Here is a 20,983-nt window from a genome sequence, read left to right as displayed (position 1 = left end):
CCCTTGTCCTGTCCCCACAGACACTGAAAAGGGGCTGCCCATTGCCCCCTGCATCCCATCCTTCAGATATTGATAAACATTAATCAGGTCCCCCCTTAGTCTTCTTCTCTCCAGGCTGAACAGCCCCAGCTCACTCAGCCTTTCCTCACAGGGGAGATGCTCCAGGCCCTTCATCATCCCCGTAGCCCCTCTGGACTCTCTCCAGGAGATCCCTGTCTTTTTTATCCCAGGGAGCCCAGAACTGGACACAACACTCCAGGTGGGGCCTGACCAGGGCAGAGCAGAGGGGGAGGATCCCCTCCCGTGACCTGCTGCCCACACTCCTCTTGATGCCCCCCAGGATCCCAGGGCACACTGATGGCTCATGGCCAACGGTTAAAGCCAAGGGGGGATGTAGGGAGAAGGACACCTCTGCATCCATCCCCTCTGGCACCCCACTGATGAAATGCCATCCTGCAGGTGGGGTGGTGGATCAGGCAACAGGGAGGCTAAAGCAGTGCCAAGGGCCAGAAAGAGCAAAATAAACTGCCCCAAAACTGTACCAGAAGCCTGGGGGCCAAGGGTTACTCTTCAACAGGCACATGGCAAACAGAGGTGTGGTGATGGCCAAAGTTCAGAGTGCCAGGTGCAGGTGGGGTGGGAAGGGAAGAGCAACGGCTGGAAGCGTTTAACGGGCAGTTCTCCATCTCTGGAAACATTTACATCAGGATTGCCTGTATCTGCTCCAGCTCAACCAGGAATGCTTCCTGTAAGAACATAATTACCCCTAGGGCCTTACAATTTATTGGCTGGGTCTAGCATTATCAGTGGAGGCCTGGGCCTGAAACAGGCATGGAGCCATGAATAGCCTCTCATACTGAAAACATCACGTACTTACAGGACGTGACTGTGAGGCAGCTAGGACATACCCTTCTCTGGCACAGCAGAAAGCCAGTGTCTCCAAGCCCTGAGCACACACTTGCCTCACTCCAAGACCCAAGCATAGCAGAGCTGGGACAGAGCCCCAGTGCTTCCCACAGCTCTGCGATGGAGGAGCAGCTCTGGGGGTGTGTGACACACGTGTCCATGCACATCACTGGCTCTGCACATCCATCCCCAGCACATGGTGGGGTGGTGGCAGATCTGCTGCATCAGACCTCAAAATAACATGCACCCCTAGGCAGAGAAGCCCCTCATAGAGCCCACCTGTAGGGTGCATATCTGCAAGGGCACAGCCCTACTAAAAGCCACTGGCCAGCCTGACACAGCCCCAGACTGGGACACCCTGGGGACCAGCCCACCACAGCCTTGGAGGTCACACTTCTCCCTTGAGAGCTGCACTTGGGGCTGGGTTGGTGCTGAGCTGACTGGGGGGGATCCAGCTGGGCTGGTGGTGAAACTGGGCTGTGGTGTTGGTGGGGCTGGACAGGACAAGACACTAATCTGGCTGCTGGAGTTGGGTCAGGACCCCCACACTTTCCCTCCTGGCTTTGCACCCCAGGGAAGGAGCAGGAGGAAGGCAGTGCTGAGCTCCCCACAGGGGCAGCATGGAGAAAGCAGGTGGCAGCCTGGACCACCGAGCTGACCAGGCTTCTCATCCCAGCATGTCACCAGCTCCTCCTCGGAAAAACCTGTGACCCCAAGGGATGATCCCACATGTCTTTGAGAGGAGGAAAGCGTCACCACCAGCTTCTGCAGGGCAAAACCACCCCTGGCTGCCACGGAAAGACCAGGACTCCCCCTGCCCAGCACTGCACAGGTAAGGAGATGCACAGCTGTGAGCACAGCGATGGACACAGGGGCACATGTCCCCCAAAGACAGGCAGGAGCTGGGGTGGGGGTTCAATAACCGGGACCAGCAGGCAGCAGCCGCCATCCCCAAGCAGGGAGAGCCCCTTCCTTGCAGGCAACATTCATCTCCCAGCCAGCGCAAACAGAGAGGCAGGCAGCACAATAGCTCTGCCTCCGCCGTTGGGAGGGGAGGGGGAGCCGATGGATCGGGGAGGCAGGGAGGGAAATGCGCTTAATATGCTGCATGGGAGGGACGGGCGGGGGGGGGGGGAAAGGGGGGGGGGGGTGGCAGACAAAGAACAGGGAGATGGAGGAGAAAAAGACGCAGGCAGGGAGCAGGAGAAGGTGAAGCGGGGAGGACGGGGATGGGCGTAGCGGTTTGGGGGTGGGGGGAGGGAGGGAGGGAGGGAAGGAGGGAGGGAAGGGAGGGAGGGATGGAGGGAGGTGGTGCGGGAGCGGAGAGCCCCTCGCCAGCGCCGCGGCAAGGAGCCAGGCGGTGAGCAGAGGAGAGCCGAGGAGGAGCCGGCAGCTCAGCCCCTCTCGGGCCCCTGCGGGACCTGCGAGCCAGGCCCAGCCAAATGGAAATCTCTTAACCACACAGAATTGTTAACTGCCCCCAAATCCTTTTGTGCTGGGGCTGCGAGCTTAGAAGAGCTTAAGCTGTTAGATGCATGAACTTCCACCGTAAATCTCCCCCTGTGGACAGCGCCCTGAGCAGGCTGGGCTGCAGCAGCCAGAGGAAAAACCCTACAGAGAGAACCAACAGCAGCAGCACCCAGCGACCGCCCCATCCATCCCTCAGGATGCCCTTCTCCACAGGGACCCTCTGGCAGGGCAGGCCCAAGGAACCGTGTCCCCCACCCTCCCTGCCACGTCCCGTCTGAGAACACTGCTCCCCAAAAGCCAGCTTGGATTTGCTTTTGTTTTGCTTCTGGAAAGGGGCCCAGATTCCCTCCCAGCCCTGGAGACACAAGGAAACTTGCTGGCCACATGCACGAGCTCCTACGCTGCCTCCACAGGGACCAGGAGCACGGACAGGATGGGATGCGGGCAGGGATGCAGGGCTGCCTGAGTTGTGCTGAGGAGGGGAGCTGGGGTGACCTGTCCCTGCCCCAGTCCCTGTGGGGATCACTCACGAAGGGGCTGGGAGATGCTGGGGATGCTGTGGTGTCCTGACAGCTCCACAGCTGGCTCTCCCCATGGCCCACAGCCTTTTCTGGGGGCTGCTGGGGAAATCAGAGGGAGTGTCCCCATCTGGAACAACCCTGGGGTCCCACCCAGACCCGATGCAGGGAGGGGAAGGGGAAGGGGAAGGCAGCCCTGGATCCAGCTGCCCCATGGAGGCGGCAGGCTGCCGGCCACCGGTGATTAATGATGGCAGGGAACGCAGGGCCGGGCACACGCCAGCACCGGCTGGAGAAACAGCTGCCAAGGCACCAGGCCTCCCAAAATCCTGCTGCTGCACAAAGAGGAGACCTGGCCTCTCCCTGCAGCTCACTCCCCCCCCAACCTGACCCCCCCACTCGGCTTCCCTTGCCAGCGCAAGTTTCAGGGCTGGGGTCTGCAGAAGGTGTCCTGGGAGCCCCAAGCATGAGAAGGGACCATCCCTTGGATATCTCAGCAGGACCTGAGAGCTCTGAGAAAGCAAAGCTCCATCAGAGCAAAGCAGTGGGCAGGGGTGGGTCTGGGCAGGTTTGAAAAGCTGCTGTGATGAAAAAGCTGCCATGAATCACTCTGGCTTTGTGGTGCTGCTACGAACACTTCACCTGGGCATCAGAAAACACACGTCTCCCCTTCAAGGCTGGACGTGGCCAGGCTCCTTTTCCATGCCATGCTGCAGCAGTACCTCCTCCCTCTCCCCATCCCTAGCACCATTCCTGCTACAGATGGAGGACACTTCATCACCCCAAGCTTGGTGGGAATGGGTGTCCAGGGGCTTAGTGAGGAGGAGCTCAAAGCATGGATGTTAAATAACACCCTCAGCACATCAAGATGCTTGACGTGTGAGCAGCCCAGCCACCAGCAGAAAATGTGGTACACTCTCCAAGGGGACTGTCCAACCTGGAGCCCCAACCAACCATGGCCAGAGACTGTCCATCTCCCTCTGCAGGGTGTCCATCTCCCTACTACCAGCACCTTCCCTTTGCTTGCTTGGTGCTACCCAGCCACCCCTTATCACAGGAAGAAGAGAGGAGATGTAGCTTCTCTGTCACACCTTTCAGTGCCCATCGACCTGTCTAGAGCTGATCTCAGAGGAACCCCAGCTCAACTGTGCCTCTGCTAATGAACCATAACAGGATTAGGCTGCTCAGCCAGGACAGAGGGAGAAGAGTCCATGTGCTGAATGTAGCATTTGCTCTATTCATGGTACCTACAGCCACTGGCACCCAATACACATGCAGATCTTGGGTCCCCATCTCTCTCCCAGTAATTCCAACAGCTTATTTCTCAACCTCCCCAAGCCTGTGTGCTGCTGGGAAGGAGCACAGAGATGGGTTTAGGCATGAGAGGGTGGTGCAGAGCCTCTCGTTTGCTCAGGACCATGCTGGATCCATGGTGCTCAGCTGAAATGAGCAGGGACTCCCTGAAGCTGCTCTGAACACCTACAGGGGCAACAGAACATCTCTGCAGGGGCAACAGAACATTGTCAGGGGCAGGAGACCTCTGACTGCTCAGGGAGCTCAGGGGCTAGGCTGGAGTGGTGAGCCTGGCCTTGAAGGGCCATCTGCACCTCACCAGGAAAATGCTGCAGACAACTAGTTCGTTCCTGCCACACCATGTTTGGGGGCCTGAACTCATGTTTCCCTCAGCCCAGGAGCATCTCAGCCCACGCCAAGGCATGGGATGCAAACCAAAGTGAAAACAGCCCCAGTATTTTGGGAGGTGACTGCAGATCAGGGGCACACACCATGGCCACACACACACATGAGTCCCTCCCAAACCTGGAAAGGATGGAGGTCACAGCAACAGGCAGCACCACTAGACCCAGTGGCTCTGAGGACACAGAGGTAATGCAGAGCCACTGCAGGGGCTGGATGTGCTTGGGGCAGAGCTAGAGGAGCTGGGGAAGGAGTCAGCATCCACCCACACGTTCCTCTCCCACGTCTCTGCATCCCCCTCTCCCACCCCTGCCCAAAGAGGTTACTCCCAGGTGGCTCATGCAGATCCCAGCTGCAAATCCCGACTGCCCCCACAGGCACAGCACCCCAGCAGCCACGTGGGTGTGCGGAACAAGACCCCAGAGTCAAGCAGTTACCTCTGCACACAGTCCCGTTCTCCACCGACTCGTAGCCCGGCCGGCACATGCAGCGCCCGATGGGCACCAGCCACTCGCCGTCCCCGTTGCAGTACAGCTTGATGGGCACGTCCACCTCCTCAGCATTGGGGATGCAGGTCCCACGGGCTGCCACCAGCGAGGTGCTCTCCGCTCCGGAGAGGGTCTCCTGGAAGACAGCCCCGTTCTGGATCACCCGGGGACACTTGCGGTAGAAGACACGGACGGCAATCAGGGACATGCAGCCTCCATAGTCCTGGAAGGCCAGGTAGAAACCATTCTTGGAGACAGGCCCGAAGCTGCGCACCTCGGTGTTGATCTTCATCACCCTTCCACCGAGATCAACCTGCGAGAAGCTCTCGTCGGCGGCGATCGTGTCCACCTTCATCCAAGGGTTCTCCATCCAGTTAGGAAAAGTCTTGGTGGCCGAGTCAAAGTCTGACTCAAAATAGTAGAGGTTAAAAGTCTCCTTACAGGAGCCTGGGACATTAGGGATGCTGCTGCAGTCCCGGACAGAGAACTTCATCTCCACGTGGATGCGATGTGCTCCTCGCCTCCGGATGTACTTGGTCCGAAGCCAGTTGTTCTGGCTGGACTCAAAGACGTTGCACACCTGGTAGGTGCGAATCGTGTTCATGTTCTCGTCGTACCCACTCACCTCTTCCCACTGCAGACAGGAACACACAGAGTCAAGGGACTGCACCCAGCTGCTGCCCCCCCACCCAGCTCACCTGTCCCCCACCCCACCACGTGTCCAGCGGGCAGCTGCCCCATGCCCTGCACACCCCATCACACAGGCAGCCCCACTGGTGCCCAGCACCTCACCCCGGCACAGCTCCAGCACCACCCTGCTGGGGAAAACAGAGGGAGTGTCCCCATCTGGAACAACCCTGGGGTGCCACCCAGACCCAATGCGGGGAGGGGAAGGGGCTCTGTCCTGCCCCGCGGGGTCAGACCCACGAGGCACGCTGGGCAGGGTCCCATGCCATGGAGACAAGGTTGGCCAAACCCTCAGCAGAGCTTGGGGCCATCTCTCTGCCATCGGCACCGCGCTCCGTGCTCAGGTCTATGGTGGAGCATTGCTGCTGGGGGCAGGGCACGGTGGGGACACCCACGTCCTCTGTGGGCAGTGATGTCTCTAGCAGGGGCTGCTGCCTGTGGGCTGCCCAGTACAGCAGAGCCTCCTGGCACAGTGACACGGTGCCTTTAGCAGATGCACTCCCACTGGTGCTGCTCCGGTCACAGGCACGGCAGGCAGGACCCACTTTCTCCAGAGCGTGTGACACAGCCATGAATCACAGAAGAATCCCAGAATCCCAGGGGTTGGAAGGGACCTGGAGAGCTCCTGGGGTCCAACCCCCTGCCAAAGCAGCTCCCCAGCTCATATTGCACAGGGCGGCGTCCAGACGGGGCTGGAATCTCTCCAGAGATGGAGACTCCACACTCCCTGTGACCTGCTGCCCACACTCCTCTTGATGCCCCCAGGATCCCATTGTCTCTCTCAGCCCCCAGGGCACACTGCTGGCTCATGGCCACCCTGTCATCTACCAGCACCCCCAGGTCCTTCTCCTCAGAGCTCCTCTCCAGCAGGTCACCCCCAGCCTGTCCTGACTCCAGCAGTTATTCCTTCCCAGGTGCCAGACTCTCCACTTGCTTTTGTTGAACCTCATCTGCTTTCTCCCTGCCCAGCTCTCCAGCCTGTCCAGGTCTCTCTGGATGGCAGCACAGGGTTCCTGTGTGTCAGCCACCCCTCCCATCTTTGTATCATCAGCACTTGCTGAGGGTGGATGCTATGAAACCTCCTCACAGGCTGCAGCCCAAACACCAGCACGGGGGGCCGGCTGTGCAATGGGCCAGTAGCCAGCAGCCTCTCCCCAGAGGCAGGAGGGAAAGTTTACAGGAGCCTGGCTGACCTCACTGTGCACACTGAAAGGGAGATGCTGGTCTAGATGCTGGGGTAGCCCTGCTGCCTGCCCCTTCAAGGGCAGTCCTGTGAGCCCTGTCACAACAGTAACATCCTTCTTGGCCACACAGCTCAGAACTGATATATGTCCCCATGGGAAGCTCAGCCATGCTCCCCCAAGGCTGATCCTGCAGACTCTGGGGCTGCTGGACACCTCCTGGCCCTGGGCAGTTCTCTACCCTTTTCCCAGGCTGTTTTTTTTCCCCAGACCCTTCAGGGCTTGTTGCCTCCATCCTTTGCAGGATGAGGTCACTTCAGAGTGGGTGATGTGCACAGCAAGGTGATGGGTGGGTGATGCTGCTACCCTGAGCTCAGGCAGGAAGGGGTTCTGGTGGGAGCAGAATCCCACCCACCCCATCAGAGCATCTCTCCCAGCCCAAGCCTTTCTGGAGGGCAGAGCATTCATCAGTGCCCCCTCCCCACCCCAGCACCCTTGTGATGCTGGTGGGAGGAAGTAGGGCTGTGGAGGGAGGCTTATAAGATGGGAGACAGATTGTTCCTCGCACATCAAGGCTAACAGCCCAACAGAAGGCTGTCAGGGAAGATCCCCAAACAGCTCCAACCACATCTGATAGGCAATGGCTGCGAATCTGCTGCCATGGCTGGGGGAGGAGAGCAGCCTCAAAAGACACAGAAAGAGTATTTGCTTTGTTTTCCAGAAATAAACTTGGCATCGTGGTGGAAAATTGCAGGATCTCCCTGTTTTTCTAGGGCACCACTTGGGAGGGGGCTGAAGGAATCAGGGCCAAGGCATGGGAAGCCAATCCCTTCCCTGGCCCTGCTTTGAGCTGGCTGTCCCTTGCATAACCACTCCTGCCACACTCCACTGCTGCATGTCAGCCACCCAGGGATGCCCAGTACTGCCCCATCCCCACCAGAACAGCCCCTGGGGAGGGCTCAGGATGTGATCCTGAAGAGCTCAGCCTGGCTGGCCAGAAGGAGAGTCTCTACACCTTGGGGATGGGCAGGAGGTAGCAGAGGACAGGCATGGGGCCACCTACAAGTAGCACAGGAGCTCCACAGCCAGAGAGAAAGCAACTGGTTGGGCATTCAGCTCATTACTGATGACCAGAGGCCATAAATGCATAGAGCACCCAGCAGCTTTTGTCTTACAGGTGATGTAGCTGAAGCCAAGCCACCCATGGATGGGATGCTCTGCCTTGTCCTGCCAGCAGGCACAAATCCACACTGGGAGAAGAGGTGACGGTGCCGCAGCACCAGCACCCATGACACACACAGTGTGGGCACAACACACACCACACCCCCCGTGCGGAGAGGGCGACAGGAGCCAACTCCTAGCAGTGCTTAGGGCCACACTGGACCTTCCAGATGGTCATCTCCATCCTGCTGTGGACAAGGGATCTGGGAGCACCCCAGGGGCGAAGCTCAGGATCCCCAGCACCCCCCTGCATCCCTGCAGAAGCGAGCTTGGGGGCGGGGGGGGGCGGTGGGGACAGGCTCTAAACTCCCTATTCTCAGCTGAGAGAGAAAGTCACCCCTGCACAGCAGCCCCTGAGCTGCCTCGACGTTTAATTAGAAGCCTCTCCCTTTCTCCTCGCTCTCTAATTAACATGCCAGGAGCTCAAAAGAAGGCGGCAGCACAATAATACCGGGAGACGGCTTCCAGCAGGCCTAGGCCTCATTACGGCGGGGCTGGGGAGCGGGGAGCAGGGCGTGCTTTACATATGGAAACACGGCAAACAAGCAAGGCTGGGCCAGGAGAGAAAAGGACTTGACCTCTGCTCCCACCTATTGTGTGCCCATCATTCCCCCTCAGCGGCTGGGCCGGGGCTGGCAGGGCGGGCGGGCTCGCAGGCGGGCGTAGGCCTTTATCATGGTGATGGGGGCGCGGTGCGGGCAGCGCCCGTACCCCAGCGCGGCGGGGCGACTGGGTTTAATCTTCCCCCCACAGAGGCTTTGCTTGGTCATTTCTTTTCTGCTTCTAAGTCAGTTTTGGGAGAGGCCTTGCTGTCAGGTGAGGCCCACGGAAACATCTTCATCCAGCCCCTGCAGAGGGTGGATGAAGGGCAGGGTGGGGCCTGAGCCACCATCTCTGCACGCAGGGATGGGAAGCATCTCCAAGCTTTGGCCAGGCTGGGTTGGGCCACCCAAGACCAAGGGAGTAGGTCCAGGGGTGTTGGGTACCAGGCTCCATGCTGCTGCCAGCTGCCATGGCCAGGGCTGGGCGGGATGCTCTGAGGCACACCGATACCCTACACAAACCCCATGGGACACTGAGGTGACTGGGGCCACCCTGAACTTGTGTCCTGAGTGGAAGGGTGCAGAGATGCACTGTCTTCTCCAAGTTCTTCTTTAAAGGACCTTGTTCTGGGTGGCTTGGTACATGGCTCAGGGCACTCCTGGCAACGGTCAACAGAGAGAATCACTGCTGAGCCAGCAAATGTCCCTCCATGAGGTGCCAGGGATGGACAGTAAATTCAGGGCTTGATCAAACAACTGCTGTGGGTGCCACTTCTCAGGTCAACCCCTTCACCCCTTTGTGCTGCAAGTGACAGGCAATGGGATAACAAGACAATCGGGGGAAATGACAGTGGCCTTGGCATTTCAATTGTCTGCTTTCCTGATTTTTCAGTTGCTGTATGCCAGCTTTATGGTGAACTTCACACTGGCCTGCTGCTGTAGGGTGAGAATTATATTATTCCAGGGCTGGGGTAGTTTTTGGAAGTGTCACCCCCCAGGAAACCACTGGAAACCTCAGCTGCCATCCTCTTATGTTCTCTTCTCACTAGAGCTTTTCATGCAGCCAAGTGTCTTCAGTGGGTGACTCTTGATGAGCCATCCCACCTATGTTCATGTGCAGCAGAGACCCCAGACGGGGTTCTGAGCACCCATGAACTGAGGGGACAACTTACCCCCGAGGGAGGGTGTACTGTCCATCCCAGCTCTGCTGTTGCCGTTGTGGAGTCCATCAGCGTCTCTGCAGGAGGAAGGTGAAACAAGGAATCAGTGGCCGTCCAGTCAATGGCCTGAGGCTGGCGAAGGGGAAAGAGGTGGACAGGAGTCAGCCCAGGACTGCAGCCATCAAGCTCAGCCTGCGCTGAGCCCTCTGGTCAGCTTTCAGCATCGCTCCCTCTTCACCAGCTTTGCTTCCCAATCTGTTGCCCGCTCCTCCCTGGCTCCCCCATCTCCTGCAGTGCAGAAGGGGAAATGCTCTTCTACACACATCCCCCCCCTCCAGCTGGACTTTCCTCCTCAAAGCCCAGGATCAGGGCATGGCAGCCCCAGAGCAGCTCTGAGGCCCACAGCCTGAGTGACTCTTCTTCCATCACCTTCCAGTTTCTTTTGCAAAAGTGGGCTATTTTTTCCCAGTGTTTTGCACAGTAGGCAGAATCCTTGGCAATGTGGCAGCACACAGAAGGATCAGCACTTTTACTACTTAAAAGTACTAAAAAAATTAAACCAAGGTTAAAGCTGGTTTTCCAGGCAATTTGGGTGGAAATGGGTCAGGCAACACTACTGCCCATCAGCACAGAGGGCAAGTCTCCCTACACCACACACGGGCAGCAAAGCTTCCTGGTCCTTTCCACAGCTCACCCCTCTTCCAGCATGGAAGGGTTTTTTCAGCCCAAATAGCTATAGGTTGGCTTAACTACAGTGACTGCTCAGGTTATGGAACCCCAATGCTTAGGATAATGTGTGTGGGTGTTCCCCATCCAGCACAGGAACAGGATGGATGGCCCTATCACAAATCATACAATCCCAGACTGGTCTGGGTTGGAAGGGACCCCAAGGATCACAGAGCTCCAGGCCCCCTGCCACACTGGACAGACACTTCCATGAGTGGTTTCCACAGCCTGGGTAGCTGTCCATCCTCCAGGCCCACAGTCCCACGATCGCTGCAACAAAGGGACTCTTCTGCACTCTGCCCAAGGCTGATGTTTAGCAGACAGGACCATATCCCTGAGTTTGGAAATCTTGCCCAAAGGTTTCAGCATGCTGAGGCTGGGCACAGGAAAAGCACGATGCTGGAGGGACAGAGCACAGTACATGTCAGCATATGGCCAGGGATGCTGTGGCTGAGGCCCAGCTGATGCCCACAGAAGGAATTGTATTGCTCTGCTCTGTCAGAGAATGTGGATTGATTTCAGCCTGTGCACTTGGGATGCACTTGCAGGGATGCTGGAGAGCATCCATCACACACACACACACAAAATTTGGCTTACAGCTCCACTTTCCTGCCCTCCCAGTCACTGCAGGACAGTCAGGGAGAGTGTCTGGCCTTAGGGCTCTGCAGCTCTCAAGGAAAAGCATCTTACACACACCATGTACAACTCACCCCCCTGGCAGCTCAACCAGGAGCAGAGAGCTGAGATCTCCAGTCACCATCCCATAATCCAACAAATGGTGCCAGTGCCCACAGCTACAGGAGGGACGGAGAGTTACTGGCTGTAACCATCTCCTGTAGCTCCTCCTCACCACCAAAAAACCCAAGCATCCTGCCACAAAGTTCCCCCAAACCACCACCAACTTCTCCACTCTCACTAGGTTAAACAAAGGAAGAAACACTCAGGCTTGGGCAGACCCAAGACACGAGCCTGGCTGGAGACATGGCAGCTGTTCAGCCTGCCCAAGGGTGCACAACAACACCCCTTTTCCCCTCCAGTGAGCCAAGCAGTGCCTCAGCCCAGATAAACTCCTCACACCTACTTCTGGCAGTAAATCACCTTCAGGGTTTTCAGGCTGCGGGTTGTTTGTTACTCCTGGTCAGAGCCAGCGGTTTCCAGTCCACAGGAAACCAGGCTTTCCAAATCTGGGTTTATTCCAAGAGGAAAAAGCTAAAATAGTTCTTTTTCAAACGTTCCCTTTAGGAGGAGTTCTGGAACAGGGCTAGCCCAGAATCGGTGTCATGCAGATTTATGAAATCTCTTTTTCAACCAAGTGTTTGTTTACAGAGTCCCAGTGCTGGTTATCCCACCAGAGGATCTGGATTTGCCATGAGAACCCCAGAGGTGCTTTGATCTGGAAGGAAAATAACGTTTCTCACCCAGCTGAGCTGCTGCTTTACCTTGAGAGGAACCAACCCTCAAACGTGGGACTCTACCCTACCCACCCATAACGAGCCTATCCATAGCAGCAGCTCTGCTGGAAAAGATATACCCCAAACCAGTATAAACTGTGCCCCAAATACAAATAGTCACAGAGCTGTAGGGGTTGGAAGGGACCTGGAGAGCTCCTGGGGTCCAACCCCCTGCCAAAGCAGCTCCCCAGCTCAGATTGCACAGGGCGGCGTCCAGACGGGGCTGGAATCTCTCCAGAGATGGAGACTCCACACCCCCTGGGCAGCCTGTCCCAGGGCTCCCTCACCCTCACAGGGGAAAAGTTCTTCCCCATGTTGCTGTGGAACTCCCTGTGCTCCAACTTGCAGCCACTGCCCCTTGTCCTGTCCCCACAGACACTGAAAAGGGGCTGCCCATTTCCCCCTGCATCCCATCCTTCAGATATTGATAAACATTAATCAGGTCCCCCCTTAGTCTTCTCTTCTCCAGGCTGAACAGCCCCAGCTCACTCAGCCTATCCTCAGAGGGGAGATGCTCCAGGCCCTTCATCATCCCAGTAGCCCCTCTGGACTCTCTCCCTAGCCCATGAGGGAAACTGCAGCTGCAGCTTTGCCTGGGAGCTGAACCCAGCAAAACACGTGGAAAAGGAGTCAATTTTATGAGGGGAAGTAATTGCCCCTGAAGAGCTGCAGATTTTGCACTGTTTGCACCTATGCTGGAGAGCCAAGAGCTGGAGAAGAATGTGCAGGAGGAGCACACACTGAGCAGGTCACCACGGCACCTCCAGGCTCTGATAACTGAGCAGATACTCATGGACATCTCTTGAGCGGATGGGCGACTCCAAGCACCAAGATGTCCCTTGTACAGAGCTCTGCTACAGGTGCAGAGCCCCACGTGAGCCCAAATAAGCCCCAAGGAACAAGAACCCACCACCCTCCACTGGGATGGGCTGCCCTCAGTCAGTCCCTTGCAGCTTCTGCACCCACAGCAGCCTGTGGTGGGCTGCCATGGCCATATCTCACCCAGCAGGTCTCCTGATCCTACCTGCATGCTGCCCCGTGCTCATACCCTGCTCCAGGCACCCCCAAGAACCTATTCCAGGACTTGGGGCTGACAAAACCTGAAGGGGCACCCCCAAACCCAATTGCTAGTGCCCCACCAGCCACGGAGAGGAGAAAGAGCTGCTCTTAAGCAGCAAACTCACAGTCACAGCTTAATGCTTTCAGGGTGCCACCTTGCCAGTTTGGCAGCAGCCAGTAACAGGCTGAAGGGGCTGGTGCCTCCGCAGCCCCATCACGACATCCCTGGCATCCAGGGCAGAGCAGCCCGATGATGATGATGCCATGTGGGAGTAAGGGGGTGGGTACCTGGCCCCTGGCCCATCTCTGGTGGCTGCTGATAGCTGCAGCACACTGAGCCAGGCTCTCCAGAGCAGCATCTTCCCAATCTTGTTGTTTGTGTTCTCCCCTCCCGCGTTGTTTATCTGCAGCCTCACACGCCACCCACGGCCCAGAAACACACCCGCAGCTGCTGGAAACCAGCAGACACAACTCTGGCCAGCTTCCCACCAGCAACCACACTGCTCCCCAGGGGACAGTCAGGAGATAAGTGCCTGTCCTTCTCACTTTGAAGATGCTTTCAATAAGCAGCGTTCTGCCAGCTCTGGGGCTCATCGCCGGCACTGCCGCTCGCAGCGAGGGCAGCCCCGGGGCCTCTCAAGCTGCACACACCATCACCAGCCACACCACCACCTCCAGGAGCTCAACAGCTATGCTAAGAGACAGTCAAGCTGACAATCTGCTGTGCCAATAAGCTGGGGTGGGGGGCTCCTATGCTTCTGCACGGCCCTCCTGCTTGTCAGCCACAAGTGAGATGAGTGTGGGGATCTCAGCTGCATCAGCTTTCACCATCTGGCCAGGGAATCATAGAATCCCAGAATCCCAGGATCCCAGGGGTTGGAAGGGACCTGGAGAGCTCCTGGGGTCCAACCCCCTGCCAAAGCAGCTCCCCAGCTCATATTGCACAGGGCGGCGTCCAGACGGGGCTGGAATCTCTCCAGAGATGGAGACTCCACACCCCCTGGGCAGCCTGTCCCAGGGCTCCCTCACCCTCACTGGGGAAAAGTTCTTCCCCATGTTGCTGTGGAACTTCCTGTGCTCCAACTTGCAGCCATTGCCCCTTGTCCTGTCCCCACAGACACTGAAAAGGGGCTGCCCATTCCCCCTGCATCCCATCCTTCAGATATTGATAAACATTAATCAGGTCCCCCCTTAGTCTTCTTCTCTCCAGGCTGAACAGCCCCAGCTCACTCAGCCTTTCCTCACAGGGGAGATGCTCCAGGCCCTTCGTCATCCCCGTAGCCCCTCTGGACTCTCTCCAGGAGATCCCTGTCTTTTTTATCCCAGGGAGCCCAGAACTGGACACAACACTCCAGGTGGGGCCTGACCAGGGCAGAGCAGAGGGGAAGGCAAGACTGGGATCATGCCAGGTATTGGCAGTGATGGGGTGGGCAGGACTGGGGATGGAGAATGACAGGACCAAGTGACAGTTCACAGATGTGGGATGGGAAAGGGAAGAGAGGTGGCCCATCAGCAGAGGGGTGGCAGCAGGGACAGGGAGGGGATTGTCCCTCTCTGCTCTGCCCTGGGGAGGCCCCAGCTGGAGTCCTGTGTCCAGAGCTGGGGCCCCAGGACAAGAAAGATGTGGGACTGGTGGAGAGGGGTCAGAGGAGCCACGGAGATGACCAGAGGGCTGGAGCAGCTCCCCTGTGGAGAGAGGCTGAGGGAGCTGGGCTGGTTCAGCCTGGAGAAGAGAAGGCTGTGGGGGGACCTCATTGCAGCCTTCCAGTCCCTGAAGGGAGCAGAGGAACAGGAGGGGAATCAGCTTGTTAAAGGGCAGAGACTGGCAGGACAAGGGGGATGGAGTGAAGCTGAAGGAGGGAAGGTTTAAATTGGATATTAGGGGGAAGTTCTTTGCGGAGAGAGTGGTGAGGGGCTGGAACAGGCTGCCCAGAGAGGGGGTGGGTGCCCCATCCCTGGGGGTGTTCAAGGCCAGGTTGGCTGGGGCCCTGGGCAACCTTGTGTAGCTCCAGGCCTGGGGGTTGGTGTCCCTGCCTGTGGCAGGGGGTTGGAGCTCTGTGATCCTTGGGGTCCCTTCCAACCCAGACCAGGCTGGGATTCTATGATTAGCAGGAGAGCCCCACACATTGCAGACATTTCCCTGTGTCCAGAAAAACAACTTCCATGGAGCTGTGCCAGTCCAGACCTGCACAGAGCATCTGGCTCCTGGTTTCTTAGAAGTCCTGGCAAATCCTTCACATTCACAGGCTCCAAACTCCTCCAGATAAAGAAACAGCTGGACAAATAAATAGCCCCACAGATAGCTGGAGCCTCCACCCTCATTTTTCCACCCACAGCTTTTTCCCTTCCCCTTTTTACTTCTCACACCAGCCCCTTCCTCAGGGTAGGGAATGTGCCAGCACTTTCATCCCAGAGCAGTAATATTAACACACAGACTGGGCTTCCAGGATCACCCAGGAGCACATGAGCTGTGGCCAGGGCTGGAGGGGTGACATGGACCAGAGGGTGCCCAGAGCTCTCTGACAGGCTAAGTAATCCCATGGATGACCCAGGATGGTGGGGGGAGGATGTGCCTCATCACCATCTCCCAGACATACCCTGGGTGCCCACCAAATGCTCCTCACCAGCTCAGTGCAGGCTGGAAGGATGCTGCAGAGGGGCTCCAGGTGGAGCCAAGGCAGGGATGCACAGAGGGGAAGCCACAGCTCGGGACAAACTCCTCCACACAGCCACGGGGGCTCCTCAAACTGCATCCCCACACAGGGGAGGGGGTAGCTGATGAGAAACCCGTCTGTCCCCCGCCCCGAGGAGCTCTGGCTGCAGCTCTATTTATCCTCCCAGCAGTTGGAAGGCCCCTCTCTGCCTCCTCTGCTTCACTGGAGCCTTATTACAATATTTTTGCCAGGAAGAGCTGAGAGAGGCTGAGGAAACCCAGTGGCCCTTCCCTGCAGCCCCGGGCTTTGCTTTGCCTGGCCAGGGGCCAGCGGAACAGCCTGAAACCCAATCCTGCCCCAGCCCAGCCGCCCGGCGCGGGAACAGCACGCGGCTTTGTGAGCCGGCAGGATGGGGGGTGTGGGATACTCCACTCAGGGATCCACTTAAACTCCAAGAGGGAGAGTGATTGATAGGGAGCGAGAGGAGAAGAGGAGGGTTGGCTGAGCTGGGATGGGGACTGCCAGCATCCTGCCCCGTGCCCAGAGCCCCAAAGGCCACCCCAAGGGCAGCGGTACTGGGTCACAGCTGTAGTCGTGGTGCTATGGACCCAGCAAACAGGTACCTGGTCACTCAATGCCCTTCTCTGAACAACTAGGTCCAGCCAGGCTCAGGGAACTAAGACTAAGGGTGCTGTTCAGCATCTCCATCATCTGGAGCGCCTCTGACCTGCCAGCCAGGCCCTCCCACCCCAGGGATGACAGTGCCAGGAGCTAGCAAGGCATGGATGGAGGAGCCCTGACCCAAGGAAGGTGGAAGGTTTTCCTCCCCCTCTATCTGCTCTGCCCTGGGGAGGCCTCATTGGGAACAGTGTGTGTGGTGCTGGGCTCCCCAGGGCAGGAAGGACAGGGAGCTACTGGAGGGGGACCAAAAAGAGCTATGGAGATGATATGGGGACTAGAACATCTCTCTTATGAAGACAGGCTGAGGAAGTTGTTAGCCAATGTTAGCCAAGAGAAGACTGAGGGGGATCTTATCAGTGCTGACACACACCTCAGGGGTGGAATCAGTCTGTGTTCAGTGGTGTCCAGGGACAGGACAAAAGGTGATGGGCTTAAATGTGAATACAGGAAGTTCCACCTGACCCTGAGGAGGAACTTTTCCCCAGTGAGGGTGCCAGAGCCCTGGGACAGGCTGCCCAGGGGGTGTGGAGTCTCCATCTCTGGAGAGATTCCAGCCCCATCTGGACGCCGACCTGTGTGACCTGTCCCAGGGACCCTGCTTTGGCAGGGGGTTGGACCTGATGGGCTCTGGGGTGCCCCTTCCAACCCCTGTGATTATGTGACTCTGTGATCCTGGGTGCTGTCCTGTGCAGCTGCTCACGGGGATCCTGCTCTGGCAGGGGTGGGACTGGATGAGCTCCAGAGGTCCCTACGAACCCTGACTGTTCTGTGACCCCTGAGATTCCACACACAGCACTGGCCAGAGAAAGATGTCACCACATTTGGGGAGCCAGGGAGCCTTCTTGGCCCCTCAGTCCACCAGGACATCACCCAAGGCTGTCGGCAAGCCCCATGAAACTGGATCCAGCCCCAGGGCCAGCAGGGAGCAGGGGACAGTGCTGGAAGCTGGTGTGGCTCAGCAGTGCCAGCTGGGACTCCTTTATCCATCTACTGGGTGATGCTCAGCTGCTGGTGACACTGGGGAGACAGGTCTGATGCCAAACAGGGCAACATCCCCAAGACACCCTGTCCCCAGCACACCAGTTCCACAGCCCCACTGGAAAACACCCTCATCTTCCTGCCCCTTGCTGTGGGGGGCTGCCAGGCTCTTCCCACTCCCACTGGGTCTCTGTGCCCTGCCTGACCACACGCTTCACCACACCACCCTCAGGGCCCAGCCCTGGGGGGCTGGTGCTGCCATGCCCAAAGGGGCCCTGAGCTCCCAGCTCCCAGCCCCCCCTGCACTGGGATGTCTGGACACAGCCAGGCTGGGGGCAGAGCTGCTGCTGGCCGTGGGGCACACGGCGTGTGATGGGCCAGCCATGGCCAGGCACAGCCACGACCCGATGCCAGCACAATGCCAGGAGCAGCTTCACACCCCCCTTGTCCCTCCTGGGAAGCTGCTGTGGTGCTGGTGCTGGCTGCTCCCCGGCTGCAAAGCTCAAAAGCATGAGGAAGACTCAGCTCAACAGCCTCAGGGGTCCCACCCATCACCACAGCCTGTGTCCTGGCTGCCCACGTGCCCACCCAGGCACCACCACTGCCAGGCAGCCCCATGTTGGGGATTGTCCCTCATGTGTGGCTGTCCAGGAGGGGTCCAGCCCAGCTCTGGCTCCCAGCAGAGCAGGGCTGGGTGTTCAGTTTGTGCTCTGTCATCCTGCGGATGCGGATGTGAGGGAGGAGCACACCTTGCTCTGTGTGCTACCCCTGCTCATCACTGCAGATCCTCTATGGCCCCGGTTTCCCAACACCATCTGCCCCAGCAGAAGCCTGATAACCCCACCAGAAACCCCAGCAAGCTGCTGAGCAGCACCAGGGACCATGGTCCTTGCTGGCAGCATCTGTCCCCAAAGGAGCCAGGACTCGTAGGTGGTCCGAGTTCAGACGAGGGCAGGCTGCTGGGAAGAGACAATGCAGATGCTAAATGCCAGTGAGCAGGGGCCCTCCTGCTGCTGCTGGGAATGCAGTAGCCACACAGAGAAGACACAGATGCAGACGTTTAACAGCCATTGCTACTGTCAGTGCTAATGACTCGGCTCACGCAGTGGGACCCACCCCAGCATCTGCCAGACACCTCGAGGGGCAGAATCCCAGGGTTAAGCAGGTGTCATCCTCGCCTCCATCCCGCCTCATCCACCTCACCAAAGACTGGATTCCCCAACGAGCCACCTCCCAGGAGGATGATGTGGAACCACATCCCCCCTGACAGCCTCCAGGTCCCTCTCTGAGGCCACAGGCACGCTCTGGGACTTTGGAGACCCCCAGCCACCAGCACCTTTGGCAGATGCTCCAGACCCAGCGTGGCCGGCAGCCTTCCCTGAGCACTGTCCCTGTGCAGCTGTCAGTGTGGCACAGGCAGTGTGTGGGGCTGTCCCCATGGCAGGGACACACAGCTGCCACCACTGGAGCCCAGACATGGAGTCACCATCACTGGTGAGCAGCCACACACAGCTCCGGGCTGTGCCACCCCGGGAAGACCTGTCTTGTGTCATCACCTGCTGCCACCACTGCGCCCTGCGTCAGACAGGGACAGGGCACAGGGCCACACTGCTCAGCCTCCTCTGATACCCCAGGCTCACTCTTGCTCATCCCTGGGCACAGGGGTGAGGCCACCTCAGGAGATGGAGGATGCAGCAGGAAGCCCAAAGGCTGCACAGAGCCCCTGGGTGAGGAGCACACGCTCGGCTCCCTCATGACATCCACCTCCCTCCCCCTTAATCCCCCCCACCACCCGATGTGATGAGCGTTGATGGGACCAGGAGCAGTGACAGGAGCCCTGGCCATGGGGGTTCGGGCCAGTTCTGCCTCCCCTGGGGCCAGTTCCCCACCCTGGGCAGGAGCTGTGTGTGTGCTGAGCCAGCAGCACTGGCACTAAATGAGGTTCTGTCACCCTGCGTGGTGGCACACAGGCTGCAAGCAACTTGCTCCCAGCAGGCTCCAGAGCCCTGCTCAGTCCCCCAATCGAGCCATCCTTAATGGGCTTCCATTTTAATTTGCTTTTATTGGAAAACACAGATGGTGACACACACACACACACACACACACATCCCCCTCTACATCCGAACACACAGAGGGTGATAACACTCATGGAGGAAAGACACTCTCTCCACACACACAGCCAAAGCTCCAGCACAGCCCTCCCACCACAGAGACACCCAGCAGTGCTGCACAGCCCCTGCCTGGCCTGTGAAGACCTGGCCCCACTGAGCCACCACACTGACCCACTTAACCTCCTCTGTGACTGGGTCTTTGCAAAGCCACATGGGGAGCTGCCCAGGGATGGGTGGCTGTGCTGCTGGGCACTCTCCCACCAGAGCAAACCCTTGCCCATCCCTGCTCTCAGCATCCCTGACTCCAGCCTGGCACCTGCCTTAGGTTCAGGTCAGGGCTCAGGGAGGCGTCAGCAGCACAGGGACAGGCAGGGAAAGGCAGGCACTGCTGCATGGGCAGGGACTGCACCGACCCCAGCACCCCCAGCAAAGAGCCAGCACTGAGCAGCCCCAGGCACCCCAATGCTACTGCCTGCAGATGGTCATAAATCACAGAGCTCCAGGCTGGTCTTGGTGGGCAGTGATATCAGAGTCCCCCAGGGCCACTCCTGCCCCAGGCAGGGCCACCACCCCCAGCCCAGGGTGCCCAAAGCCCCATCCAAGTCTGCCCTGAGCCCTGCCAGGGATCCAGGGGCAGCCCCAGCTCCTCTGGGCACCCTGTGCCAGGGCCTCCCCCCTCCCCAGGAAGGATTTCTGCCTAATGTCTAATCTGGATCTGCCCTCTGGCAGTTCACAGCCACTGGTCCTTGTCCTGGCTCTGCCCTTCCTGATACCCAGCCCCTCTCCAGCTCTCCTGGAGCCCCTCAAGGGACTGGAAGGCTGCAATAAGGTCTCCCCACAGCCTTCTCTTCTCCAGGCTGAACCACCCCAGCTCTCCCAGCCTGGCTCCAGAGCACAGGGGCTCCAGCCCTTGGATGGTCTCCTCTGAACCAGCTCCAACAGCTCCATGTCCTTCTCCTGGGTCCCCCTGAGCTGGAGGCAGCGGTGCAGGGGGGAGAGGGACAGAATCCCCTCCCTCTCCCTGCTGGTCCCGCTGCTGGGGATGCAGCCCAGGACAGGGGTGGCTTTCTGGGCTGCCAGCACACGTTGCTGGGGCAGGTTGAGCTTTACACCAACCCCCCCAAGTCCTCCTCCTCAGGACAGCTCTCCAGCCCTTATCCCCCAGCTGGGGATCGCCCTGACCCATGAGCCTTGTTGAGCTTCATGTGGTTCACACAGTCCCACCTCTCCAGCTTGACCACAACTCTGAGTGTGACCAGCCAGCCAGTTCCTTCTCCTCCCCTGTCTCTTGATTTGGAGACCAGGATATTGTGTGGGACAGTGTCCAAAGCCCCCCCCCTCCTCCTCCAGCTCTGCCAGTGCTGCTGCACAGAGCCCAGAGCCCCTTTCACACCCCCCAGCCCTGCCAAGCACACAGAGGGTGGGGATGCCCTCCTCCTCCTCCTCCTCCTGCAC

At 58.6% G+C, this 20,983-nt stretch overlaps 1 protein-coding gene across 3 annotated transcripts in view; it reads right to left on the bottom strand.

Moving 5' to 3' along the window:
- Positions 1–20,983, bottom strand: part of EPHB2 (EPH receptor B2) — a gene marked incomplete at its 5' end in the record, with an annotated part of 109,081 nt that overhangs the window by 62,361 nt on the left and 25,737 nt on the right. For all 3 annotated transcript variants that reach the window (XM_084274679.1, XM_084274680.1, XM_084274681.1), the window contains 2 exons: positions 5,027–5,711; positions 9,881–9,945. In XM_084274679.1, the coding sequence (XP_084130805.1) occupies positions 5,027–5,711; positions 9,881–9,945 (750 nt within the window). The remainder of the gene's footprint in view (positions 1–5,026; positions 5,712–9,880; positions 9,946–20,983) is intronic.

The sequence above is a fragment of the Gallinula chloropus genome, assembly GCF_964237585.1.
Source record: "Gallinula chloropus genome assembly, chromosome: 23".
NCBI lineage: Eukaryota > Metazoa > Chordata > Aves > Gruiformes > Rallidae > Gallinula > Gallinula chloropus.
This window is presented reverse-complemented; position numbering and strand designations above follow the sequence as displayed.